The following is a 12,836-nucleotide window of genomic DNA, read 5'->3' on the forward strand; positions in this document are numbered from 1 at the left end:
CACAGAAATTCTTTCATTTCTTCCCGAATTCAATATCTTCCGGCGTGATCGCGAAAATAGGCGCGGCGGTGGTGTACTCATAGCTACCCACCACTCCCTCCACTGCACTCTAATTAACATCACTTCTTCTTTAGAAGCCGTGTTTGTAATATGCAACATCTCATACCCACCCATTATTATCGGAACCTTCTATCGAGCCCCAGACGCAGATCCCTCGTTTTCTGAACACTTCTACAACGCCGTTCACTTTTTAACATCGTCATACCGCCAAGCCTCCATTTTCCTGTTTGGTGATTTTAACTTTCCTGCTATCACATGGTCTGACGTCACATTAACAACAGCTAAAAATAACGCCGAAAGCGATTTCGTCAATGCATGCCTTACATTCGGGTTATCCCAGCTTGTTTCCATCCCTACTAGAGAAGATAACCATTCCGCGAACATACTAGACTTAGTGCTCACTTCCCACCCCGACAACATATCTTCCCTTACGTATCTACGTGGCATTAGTGATCACAAAATAATACAAGCCTCGATCTACTGCCAGCTACCTCATACCAAAAAAGCTAAGAAGAAACTAACACTTTATCATAAAGGGGATTACGCAAAATTAAATAAGTTATCTGAGTTTAGCACGTCGTATCTAGAAGATTTCACCACTCGTTCCATTGAAACCAACTGGTCGCTTTTCAAGCACAAAATGCACGAACTCATCGATGCACATGTTCCTACTATAACCGTAACCGAAAGATCAATGTCCCCCTGGTTCAACACTACATTAAAGCGCCTAAGCAACAAAAAGAAACGACAATATCGAACAGCTAAACGCTTAAACACCCCTTCCGCTTGGGAAAAATACTACACCACTGACAAAACGCTTCAATCACTGATCACTAGAACTAAGCGCGCCTTCTATTCAAATACATTGCCTAATATGCTACTCACAAATCCTAGACAATTCTGGAAAATTATTAACCCAACCCAATCCAATCCCTTATCTCTTCTGGACGAACACAACAATCCTATTCCTGATCCGGCAGTGCCTCAAGCTCTAAATTCCGTATTTTCATCCGTATTTACTAATGAGCCTGATGATAACCTCCCAGATTTCCCGCAATACAATCACCCAGTCATGCCTGCCGTTACCTTTGACGCTATTGGCATCGAGAATTTAATAGACAACCTTAAGGTCTCATCCTCAGCCGGTGTCGACGGGATCAACTCCAAACTACTCAAGAACACAAAAAATATTACAAGCCTAATACTCTCGTACATATTTCAGCAATCATTATCATCTGGAGTGGTGCCACAGGACTGGAAGGTAGGCAAGGTGATTCCAGTACCAAAAAAGGGTTTGCCATCTTCATGCAAGAGCTATCGTCCCATATCCCTCACAAGCATTTGTTCGAAGTTAATGGAACATGTAATTTACTCTCACATCGTCAATTTCCTTATATCAGTAAATTTCTTTCATCCTTGTCAGCACGGTTTCCGAAAAGGTATGTCATGTGACACTCAACTAGCTCTCTTCATTAATGACGTTAGTACTAACCTAGACCTTAACATACCAGTGGATGCATTATTTTTAGATTTTGAGAAAGCTTTCGACAAAGTTCCCCATAGACGGCTTTTTCTTAAACTTTCACGACTGAACCTTAACCCTCTCATTCTTGATTGGATACGAAGCTTCCTCACTAACCGTCAACAGTTCGTACATGCTAATGGACACTCCTCCCCCTTGCACCCTGTTGTTTCTGGTGTGCCACAAGGCACAGTACTCGGCCCTTTGCTTTTCTTAATCTACATTAATGACTTGCCTACTGGTATCACTTCTAACATGCGATTGTTTGCAGATGACTGCGTAATCTACCGGCCTATCACTAACACCAGCGATCCCGAAATATTGCAAGCAGACCTGGACTACATCGAATCTTGGTGCAACAAATGGCTCATGTCTTTAAACACTAATAAAACATCGTTAATTACATTTCATCGCAGGCAGTCCTTTGTTTCACCAAATTATTATATCTCTGGCTCTGTAATTTCCGCTGTTGAATCTTATAAATACCTTGGTGTCACCATTTCTAATTCCCTGAACTGGGCTTCCCACATTTCTAACATTACTAAAGACGCCAACCGCGTGCTCGGTTTTCTACGTCGTAACCTGCGTCTAGCACCTCCTTCTATAAAACAGCTTACCTACATAACACTCGTCCGTCCCAAATTGGAGTACGCATGTGCAGTTTGGGACCCTCATCAGACAAATCTTTCTCTCGCCCTCGAATCCATTCAAAATCGTGCAGCAAGATTCATTCATTCGAACTACTCCTATCATTCAAGTGTCACTAATATGAAGTTGCAATCTAATCTTCCATCCCTCGATTCGCGACGTAAAATAGCCAGACTATGCCTTTTTCACAAGTTTTACCACTCATCACTTGGAAGCTGTGTCATCGTCCCTGCACATCGAGCCTCTCACCGCCTTAACCACGGCAAAGCAGTCTACCCGCCATCAGCACATACCACTGCGCATCTGAACGCTTTTTTCGTTCAGACAGCAAAGGACTGGAATCACCTTCCTGCCGAAGCAGTTCGCCACATCCATCCAGACCGCTTCAAGTCATTCATCGAAAGAATAACATAACGCCTGTAATAAGCCCACCCCTCATGTAATACCCCAACTGGGGCATTTGAGGTATAATAAATAAATAAAAAAAAAGTGTGTCATAAACGCCTCCCTTCTGCGCCTGCGCGTAGATGCTCCGTCTACCATTAGTGAAAAATGAGAATTTACGCACATATGTACCGGTCACAAGAGTTTGATTTGCAGTCAGCCAGGAGGGAAGTTTTGGTGACACTCGCTGCCTGTCAAATATGCGCGGTCTCGCAACCGATGCTTAGCCAGTCCCAACATGGTCGCGGCGTTGCAGCGGTAAATGTGCTCGTTTAGGTTATGTGTGGCATAAATACACTCGAAAGTAGAAGTTACGACAGCTGTCGCTCAAGCTGAGTTCCTAGGGCACCATATTTTACTTCCGTCTGAGTTTGGATGTCCCGGCGGCACGGCATTCTTTTTTCTACTTTCTGCACAATTTTCTCTAGAAAATTATTACACAACTCACTAGACCATTTAATAAATTCCCCTATATTTTTCTTGGTTTCAGTGACTGTTAAAAAAGTAAATGAACAAAAGATTTAACTGCATGAGGCAGTGAAGCGAAAAAATGCTACGCACACACACCTGTTCGATGGTCCATGAATGCTATTTTTGCGCATATAACATTTCAGCATGGCACTAAAAGATTTAAGGGGGCACTTAAGCTTCGCCATAAGTGTATGGCGCGATAGTGTTATGGGCTGATGCCCATATATGCTCTATTAGTCGTTCTAAGCTTTACATGCAAGTATCCCTGGTACTGATCATACCTCTCGTGGCGCTGTAGTGCAGCTGTTAAGCGATACCAAGTGTTGCCACAGATGATGCTTGTGCGACCCAGGTTGCTCCTCCCGAGCAACCTCTGGAGGTCAAGCATTAATCTAGCAGCAGCCTACCACGGTGGGCAACTCGTTAACAATCTGGTGGGCTGGTTGTCATGACGCCACGAAGTTACGTGACCTATAGCTGGCCCACCTGCCATATAAAGGTGGGCCGCCTAACTTGCTTCTACGGGTATTTTTCGTGTATTTTTCGCTCACGGTCTATGACAAAGCGAGCTTTACTGCGACAAGGTCTCCTTTCTGTTATCGCTTTAATATATTTAAGCACATCCCCTTCGGGACACTTCGGGACACTGGTTTTCCAGCCCCGCCGCGGTGACTCAGTGGTTGTGGCGCTCGGCTGCTGACCCGAAAGACGCGGGTTGGATCCCGGCCGCGGCGGCAGAATTTCGATGGAGGCGAAATTTTGGAGGCCCGTGTATAGTGCGATGTCAGTGCACGTTAAAGAACCCCAGGTGGTCGAAATTTCCGTAGCTCTTCACTACGGCGTCCCTCATAGTCTTAGTCGCTTTGGGACGTTAACCTCCAATAAACGAAACTTGTGCGTTTCTGCTATGTATTGTCAAAAAAAAAAAAAACGCTCCCCATTGGTGTTCTATGGCAGTCTTAAGTACTCGGCGCGAGCGCACGGCAAACTTTTAAACCAAGTTTTTGGAACCCATCGGAAGGTTGGACTATTACCATCTATATATTCACAACCATATCTTACAACGTTGCGCAGTTGGCCCGCAGTTGCTCTCAAAAACGCACCGAATTAGTTTTAATGCGGAAACACGACTAGTCCCATGAAGAGAAAATTGGCAGCGAGTGTTAGTGTGTGTACTCATTGATAGTACAGACAATAACAGCTATGGCAAAATAAGGCGACGTCATCGAGCGGCCGTAGGACGCACATAGTAAGCTCAGCACCGCCATTTCAGGCAATCATATACATTTCATTCGTGTGTATGATCTCCCCACTGGCCGACCTCAATGTACTGCGAGTTTTCCCATCTTCATTGTTATCTAGATTTTAACGCAACCAACTGACGCATTGCGCTCAGTGTTCTGTCATGCGATTTCTCTTTGCATATATCTTACATTTGGTAGTCATGTTGGAAGCTAGCTAGCGACAGGGAATTCGAACCGAATTACATGCTTCCCCAGACTCTCTACCATTTTCTAAAGGCACGGCTGACGGGTCTGCCGAGATTTCAGACAGTTACTGCGCCATTTCGTTTCCTCAAATACTAATTTTCATATGAAAATGTCGATGCTTCCGTTCGTCGTACAGCGTCCCATGTTGTATCATACGCGCACGTGTGTGTGTTGGTATTAAAGCGGAAATTTCGGCTAGTTGAAAATCAGATATGTGTTAATGCACCTAGGTACAGTTATGCTTTTGCATACTTACGCGTTAGCAGTATTAACTGTCTGCGAAATTTTTTATGGCACTCCTAATATGCAAAAGCTTTCGCGATTGAGTCATGCTCACATCGCGTCGTTCGATTATGCGCTTCTACCCTTGCTTCTTCGCTACACATGGCAGTAAAGGTGCAGTCTGTCACATGGGGAGACGCACCCGTCACGGGAGCCAGAAGAAGAAAACTGAAAGTGGGCAAGGAAAGGTCTTGCGTAGCTACCTAATTCGCGTGGCAGTAACACGGCCGCACACACCACTGCCGGCACCGTCTTTGCACCACTGCAGATTTCCTGGCTCCCAAAGTCGCATTACACATGCGCATGGTCGCGACCTCTTCTTCGCGCCATTTTCCTGAAAGGAGCACGATCATCTTTAGAGGGTGTTGGCAGGACGCGATCGTAGTGGCAGCGCAGGAGAGCAGACGCCAAGGGGAGAGGCGCTACAAAGGTTATCTGTTCCTCACCCGCATAATCACGTTTGGCTCTGTGGCGACACTTCGTGCCGCCAGTGGAGCAGAGTCGCGCGATCTCGTCGACACGCCGGCCCGAACCTGAGCGGTGCTGCGTTGTAATGCGCGTTATAGAGGAGGGCAGAATTTCAACCAAGGCATTCTTCACGCAGGCCATGCTTTGGATCTCGTCCTTCGAAGTGTACAACGACGGCATCTACGATCTCGTGCCACCGCACCGGGAGACAAAGAGGGAGCCAGGCATGCACCGCGCGCAGCTTAAGCTTCGGGAGGACGCCCTCAAGCGAGTGTCCTTGCTGGGCCTTGTCGAGGTCCCCGTGCACTCAGCGGACGAAGCGTATCGCATCGTGTGCGTCGCCAGGAGGAACCAGACTATCGCCGAAGCGCCGCTTCAAACGAGGCTCTGCAAGAGCCACTTAGTGATAACAGTGCGGCTTGTGACAATCATCAGCACCCGGCAACGATTACCCACCGAAAGGGGACGTCAGTGTGTTCCCGTTTGTGGACCGGGCTTCTTCAGAGAAGCCGCCAAAAGCTGCCACTGGCGGTCCGCGGCTGCGTGAGGCCAGCCACATAAACGCCTCCTTGGTGGTGCTTGGCCGCTGCCTTGAAGCCATGAGCAGCAAGGACACCGCCAAGAAGGGGCCTGTGCCCTTCCGAGACAGCAAACTGACCCAGGTACATCGACCGACCCAAAAGAAATATCGCGCGCGTACTTTCCGGCGCCTTTTTAGCGACACGGTGGTAGAGTGTCCAGTCGGCGAAATAGCTGAGGGATATAATTGCGACGCACGCTACTTATTTTTTGCTCGGGGCTAAATGGGGGACTGTGCAGAAGATTGCTCTGCTTTGCAACACTATTCACTGGAAATGTATATGCAGCCCCTCTTCTGGCTGCGACAAACACTCAATGTCACAGAGCCCTTAAATCGCGCTGCTCCTGTGTGAGCAGGACGGGCGGTGGGTTCCACTGGAAACAAAGTGTCATCGTTGGTAAGCTTTTTTACTCGAGATGACGCTACAGTCGTTAACGCAAGTATAATTAAAAATAAAATCTATAAGAGAGACCACGGTGACTACGCGTGCCGAGGGTCATGTGTTAGCTGAACATGCTTCACCGAGCACTGACCCCGGGTGTCCTTCATCACGAACGAAATGCTAGAAGTCCAGAGATGTAGTGGGGATGAGTTAAGGTTGCTTTAGTGCCCATTTCAGAGAAAATCCCCCTAGTGGAGCACCCCCGAGGACTATGCACTTATTTGTAGAGTTCTGTTTGACGTTTTCAGTGTTTGCCGCAGCCAGTAGGGCGGGGGGGGGGGGGGGGGGGGGGGGGCTGTTACGTATGCTTACGTACAGCTGCGAAGAAAATGCAGGTTCAAATCATAGCAGTACTGTTCAGACGGGGGAAATTCTCTTATATTTTTCTTTCCCCCTAATCGTCCCCATTAAACTCTTCACTCTCTCTCGCCCTGAACCTCAATTTTCAAAAGTTTTCTGTTCCCCCAATGACCTCAACTCAATTCGTGGACTCTTCCCAGTCCTCACCTTCACATTCAGCAGTTATAAAAATCGAGTTACCTTTCTTCATAGCCGACATGTGGTGATACTGAGTGATAAAAGTATTAAACGTGCCAAACAACGGGGACAATTGCGTGTAACGCTTCGGGATATCACTCTTCGGATCTTCTTGGCACGCGCCCAGCATACAAACGTCCGGTCTAAAATTGTCGTATTTGGTTGTTACCTGTACGCACCGGGAAAACAAGTCCCCACATTTACTGTCGTGTGTAGAATAGGGAATAAGAACATACTCCAGTGGCATATAGAACTCAACGCAGAAGCAGTTGCGGCGGCAATTACAAGGACTAATTGTAAGATAGAACAAGTACAACACCAATAAAACATTAATTAGGTCACTTGTAAATCAATAGGATACTCGTATAGTAGTATGCCGGCCGAAACGTGCTACTGACGAAACCTCCGAGCCTCTAGTGGACGAAGCATGCTGGTGTCATTTGTGCTTCCACATCTAGGCACAACCCGAACGCTGATCGCGAGTTCAAGTGCAACCAGAAACGGGAGTACAAGCAGGTGTGCCCGTCTCCGCTGCCTGGTGGCTCGCGTGTAGACGCTTGCCGGAGGCTTGCAGAGGAAATGAGGTAAGCGTGCATGCCGCGACACGCAAGCAGACCACTAGGTCTCTGCTATGTTCCTGACAGACGGGCGCCAGCCTGAAAGAGTAGCGCACTTAGGCTTCTAACTGATGGGTGTCCGACGGAAACAACTCGCCTTCTGCTGCTCATTCTGGCCTTGTTTTTTTTTTCCTTTTTTTTCTTCGGTAGGGGGGAGGCGGGTAGTCAGTTTGTTTATTTTAAACGGCGTTAAGTGTGACATGGGATGGGACCCTCACCACAACTGCAACTGTCATGAGCCAACGACCTATGCAGCAGCACGAATTCAGAACCTCATCAATCGTAGCTACAGGTCAGATTAGTAAGAACACTTCGCTTTGGGTATTTGGCAGCTTCATTTTTTTTGTCGTTTTTTTTTCGCTCGGGTGTTTTCCTATAGGGTGGGCTTGGTATCTGTCACTGGCTGCTTGGCCTTTGCTAGGAAAGCGTGAGCCTCGGAGCATAGTAATGTTGGAAACGATGGCAGAATTCTGCTACTGCCCTAAAAACGCAATGCAAGGCAAAAAAAAAATTACATTGTTTGTCATATGAATCGGGTCTGTAGGTTTGATTGTATATGGCTGCATCGTATAAAATCTACCCACCCTTACATGAATACGATATAATTTACCAGATCTGGGCAGCGCTACGTTACAAACATAATTATTTGAAGCAAACTACTCCGCACGTCTCACTTCGATTTTATATTGTGCCTCCTATGCATGGTTTTGTATACTTTATATGAGTTTCACTTCAGCAGAGGTAAGGTTAGCTTTCCATTGGCACCCAGCGCAGTGTATTCTCCATTCAGCTGCGGGTAAAGTCCACCGGACAGAGTTTCGGCCACGACGGCCGCATTTCGACGGAGTTAAATGCAAAAACGATTGAGTTCTGTCCGATGTCATCATCACCACCATCATGAGTGCGCTGGTGATGATGCGATGTCCGTGCAATGCCAGTGCACTTTAAAGAACCCCAAGTTAAACTAATCCGAAGCCCTCCACTCCGTCGTCCCACATACCAAGTTCCACCACTTTTAAATTTGGTCATCAAGTATAAATTCGCCTTTCATAACATTTCAGTAGTTTAAAATTTCTAGCGACAACGTCCGCCAATATTACACTGTTTCTTTCTTGCGGAAACTCGCGTATTCTACAAAAGTCATAACTTCCTCAAGAGAGAGTATCTGCAAGATGATATGGGCGTCTCTTTTCGTTGTCGTCTGTCTCTTGAACGTATGTCTGCCTTCTCGCATATATGTGTTGTTGCCTCGTTTCGCCATGCTTTTCTGCCATGCTGTGAGTGAGAAACACTTAATTCCTTTGCAGCCGCCGCGCTCAAGGTATACGTGCGTATTCGGCCACGGTTGGGCGGGGCTCCGTCCTTTGCCTTTGCTATCTCTGACGAGACGACTGTTACTACATCTACAAGCATCACCGCGCTCCAAAAGCAAAAGTGTTGCTGGTTCCACAAGGTGGGTTCTGCACTCCGGGCTGCCTGGGTGCTCGGGAAGCGTGCTTGCAAGTATTGTCACGTATTCGGGTATAGTTTACCCTCACTTCTTTGGTAGCAGAAGTTGTTCGTGTTGAAGTCGTTAACGTACACGTGGTCTTGTCGTGATTCGAGTAGTTGCAATATTAGACGCTATACTGCTGGTCGAAAACTAGTCTGTAATCAACGTTAAAAAAATTTCAATACTGGAGAATTGTAAGGCGCTGTTATGGAAGTATTGAAGGTAATTATTAGTTCTTCAGATCCGTAGCAAAACTTTTCTTTTAAAGTATTGCCACCGCTCGCGTCGAGCATTTTGGAGAATGCTGGCAACTTTTGGTGAGGCTTCGTCGAAGGAAGTAGTGAGGCACATCCTTTGTGCAAGCTGTGAAGAGCGTTGAGCTCGAGTGTTGCTTACTGCGTCAGCTTTGGTAGCCGAGCATGAAGTGTTTTGTCACCTGCTGAATGAAGCTTCTGTTTTTATAGTGTGTATCATTTTGAAATATTACAAATTACAGCTCTCTGTTACTGCGTGTGTTAACGTCCGAGCACAGTCTGACTGCGTAATAAAAAGAAGCAGCGCGAAAGGCAACACCACTGGCGCTGGCACTGGGTTCGTCCTTGTCTATCCACACTACTTTTTTTTTTTAGACGCTGTTACCAACAAGCTCAAATTAAGACTAGATCCCCTGGCTCTCCGCTTCACGTTCGACCAAAAATCGGCATGCAGAACCGCGATCGTTAGTGCCTCCTTTGAAAGGGATGTATTCGACTACTGCAGCTTTCACTGGCGTTCGCCTGTCTGGAAGGTCTCCTGGCGCCCCTGAGGACGCGCCGCTCATAAACTATCGCGCGCCATCCTCGGTTGATTTACAAGTTGAAAAACGCGTCTGAAATATTCGCCAGGGTTAGGAACGTTCTGGAGTACCTGAAACTTTGCTGCACCGCTGTTTTAGCGCGCCTGCTGCATCGCTGTAGTAGCAGTGAATTCCGACAGCCATTTCAGCACTAGTGTCATCAAGTGTAGAGGCACTAGATGATGAAGCTAATTCGTGTCTGAGAGCATTAATTTCAGTTCAGTAGCATGCAAGAACAGATTCCAGAGCACCTTCCATCCAGCTATATTCCTTATAGTCTGGACTCGACTAGAGATTTCAGCATGGGTCACCTGCTTAATTGTCAGCCGCTTATCCGCTGCTTGAGTGGCGTTGGTTAAAACCTGCTTGGTCGAAAGCTGTGTGAACTTATTTGAGCATATGAGTGGTGTATTTTGAACAAAGCACGGTATTGTCTGCTTTTCTTGACGCTGCTGTAGTGAACACAAGGACACTCGTGTGTTTCGCTTCGTCTCGCACCGGTCCTTGTATTTTGATATGTTAACAGATTTTCCTTCCCACCGTTTTCCATTAGAGCTTCCGCAAACTGCCCGAAATTCCGTATTGATGCACTCTGACCTATTCGCTTGCAGACCCATGTAAGGAACACGAGGCGCAGCCAGCGCGAAAGTACACTTATTGAACAAATTCGAACCTTTCGGTGATTTTATTCTCGAGACCCCCACATGACCTCGGCGTTGTCAATGATGGCCTGGATTCTTAAAAGCCGGAACTCTTATGTCAAGTTTCCTAGTCTAACTTCTCTTCTGTTGTAATTTATACGGCATTTCGCTGCCCCATTTCTTAGGATATTAGCTTTTCCAAGGTTGTTTACTTTATATACAGGGGACTTACGTTGGCACTCCTCCTAATACTTGTAAAAATATATGGGATAGAAAAGCGAGGTTTTTGCGGCAGGGGAGATTTCTGGTGACGCTATACATTACGCCAACGTTGCTGCAGAATTGTTAGGTAATCCATAAAGTATGTTTCCAGCACAATTCGCACCGTGATGGGTCAACGAATACAGTCGACTGGTACCACCGCCTAGGTAGTTGCTAACTTTAATGCTATATAATTTTTATGTAATTTGCGCTAATGTTGCATATGAACGTTATGTTAATGCTAAAAATTAACGAATAACGTTACATGTTCTACCATATACATTAGTTCCACGAATGAAGTGAAAATTGTGCTACTTCCCTAGGTCAGATGTTATTGTAATAACATAAGTTAAAAGAAAATGTTGTTTGTTGTAGCGCAAACATTAAAGTTCAAAACAAGCAGTATTCTAATATGTTCTAAACGTTATTGTTTCTATCATAACTATCAAATAATATTATAAATATATTTCAAGCATTGCATCTCAACTTTTTGCTACTGTTCTTACAATGGAGGTTTTTTTTTTTTAACTACAGTAGGATGAAACTTAGAAAAAACAGAAGTTGGTAGCAGTAAGCCAAAGTCTGAGGCGTCCTCTATTTCTTCGCTGACCAATTACAATTGGTAAATGAAATACGGTTTTTTATGTTTCACCAGATGATACAAGCCACGAGACTCAAAGACTTTGAGCCTAAAATTTTGACTTACAGTTGGCTTCTTACTTAAGCAGCAAGAAAATCTACACCAACGGACAACATTTTTGTCGTCGACATATTGTGCGTGGCGGTCGTAAATGTAGCCGGAGCTTCAGTGCAGTAGTACTGTGCAATAACTTCTTTTCGTTGAGCCTCCAACAGTTTGTATCCACAACCCCATTATTTTGTTACAAAACATTTCTTGTTATCTACTCACCCCTATCGCTCATGGGTCACCATGCGCCCTGAACATACGATTGTTCCGGGTGCAGAGAAAAAAAGTGGCTGAGGCTTAGCTAAGGTTAAGCCTAGTTAGATGCGAAGCATATTGATGGCTAGGCTTGGTAATACATGGCTTTCCTTGGTTGACGTTCATCCCGCTCTTCATCGGTCTCTGTGGCGCGCTGAAGCTTTCGCTTCTCGTTCAAATCAGCCCTGCTTCTAGGCGGCATCCCAACACCTGACCGCCTCGTAAGTGCCCGGAGAGCGAGGCAAGCTCAGCTTTATACCGCTGCTGTAGCGTCACGTGGTCAGCTGCAGCGCCTCTGATGTGGAGCCTCCACCGCCGAGGCCGACCGCGCGAGCCGGCAGCCCATCTCTCCTCTGCTGTGACGTCATGTTGTCGCGTGGTCAGCCGCCACGCCTCTGATGTGAAGCCTCCACCTCCGCGGCCGACCGCGCGAGCCGGCAGCCCATCTCTCCTCTGCTGTGACGTCATGTTATCACGTGGTGTCACGTGGTCACGCTAAAGGTCAATGGTAGCTCCACCGCCGCGCTCGACGGGCTGTAGTGTAGCTCTAGTAATATGCTTCGCTTAAGAAATAAAGAAAAATAATGTTGCCCAGCCCGCAACGGCTAGGGTACAAGAAGCTTTATATCGAGGTTAATTACAGATGGGGGCGATAGCGTGTAAGGACCCTAACAATTTGCTAGCGACTGTTTGGTACAGTCGCTGGGTGACCCATTTTAGCCACGCGACATCATGTCGCATAACTACTAAAGCAGTCAGCGGCAGGGCATGAAATGACAGCCGTGACGGATTCTTGCCACACCAGGACATTCCAGCCGTGGTGCATGGCAGCCTACCACCACGAGGCCGATCTATGGGGTCATGTTCACGCATCCAAGCTTCATTGGCCGCACGTGCACCCTTTGCTGCATACGCGTTTCTTTTTTTTTTTTTTGATGTGAAGCACTCCTCTTCTGTCATGAAATTTTCCGAAGAGGCACTGAATGGCGCCGTAAAGAAAATTCAGTTTCAATGTTTAATTATCCTCCCCCATTTAATTAGAAATATTACAAAAAAAACATGAAGGGCAGAAAGGGATCCGAGTTTTGTTCATTCTGTGATGA

At 46.5% G+C, this 12,836-nt stretch overlaps 2 protein-coding genes across 2 annotated transcripts in view; both read left to right on the plus strand.

Moving 5' to 3' along the window:
- The window catches only part of LOC149327081 (uncharacterized), a 31,679-nt gene extending 26,107 nt beyond the window's left edge, over window positions 1–5,572 (plus strand). The window contains exon 6 of the mRNA XM_089562863.1: window positions 5,522–5,572. The gene's annotated coding sequence lies outside the window, so the exon portion shown is untranslated. The remainder of the gene's footprint in view (window positions 1–5,521) is intronic.
- The window catches only part of LOC149327083 (uncharacterized), a 40,299-nt gene continuing 32,987 nt past the window's right edge, over window positions 5,525–12,836 (plus strand). Inside the window, exons 1-3 of the mRNA XM_089564780.1 lie at window positions 5,525–5,774; window positions 5,821–6,047; window positions 8,869–9,014. Coding sequence (XP_089420906.1) covers window positions 5,525–5,774; window positions 5,821–6,047; window positions 8,869–9,014 — 623 coding nt within the window. The remainder of the gene's footprint in view (window positions 5,775–5,820; window positions 6,048–8,868; window positions 9,015–12,836) is intronic.

The sequence above is a fragment of the Amblyomma mixtum genome, chromosome 10 (genome assembly GCF_055824585.1).
Source record: "Amblyomma mixtum isolate Tamu chromosome 10, ASM5582458v1, whole genome shotgun sequence".
In the NCBI taxonomy this organism is placed as follows: Eukaryota; Metazoa; Arthropoda; class Arachnida; order Ixodida; family Ixodidae; genus Amblyomma; species Amblyomma mixtum.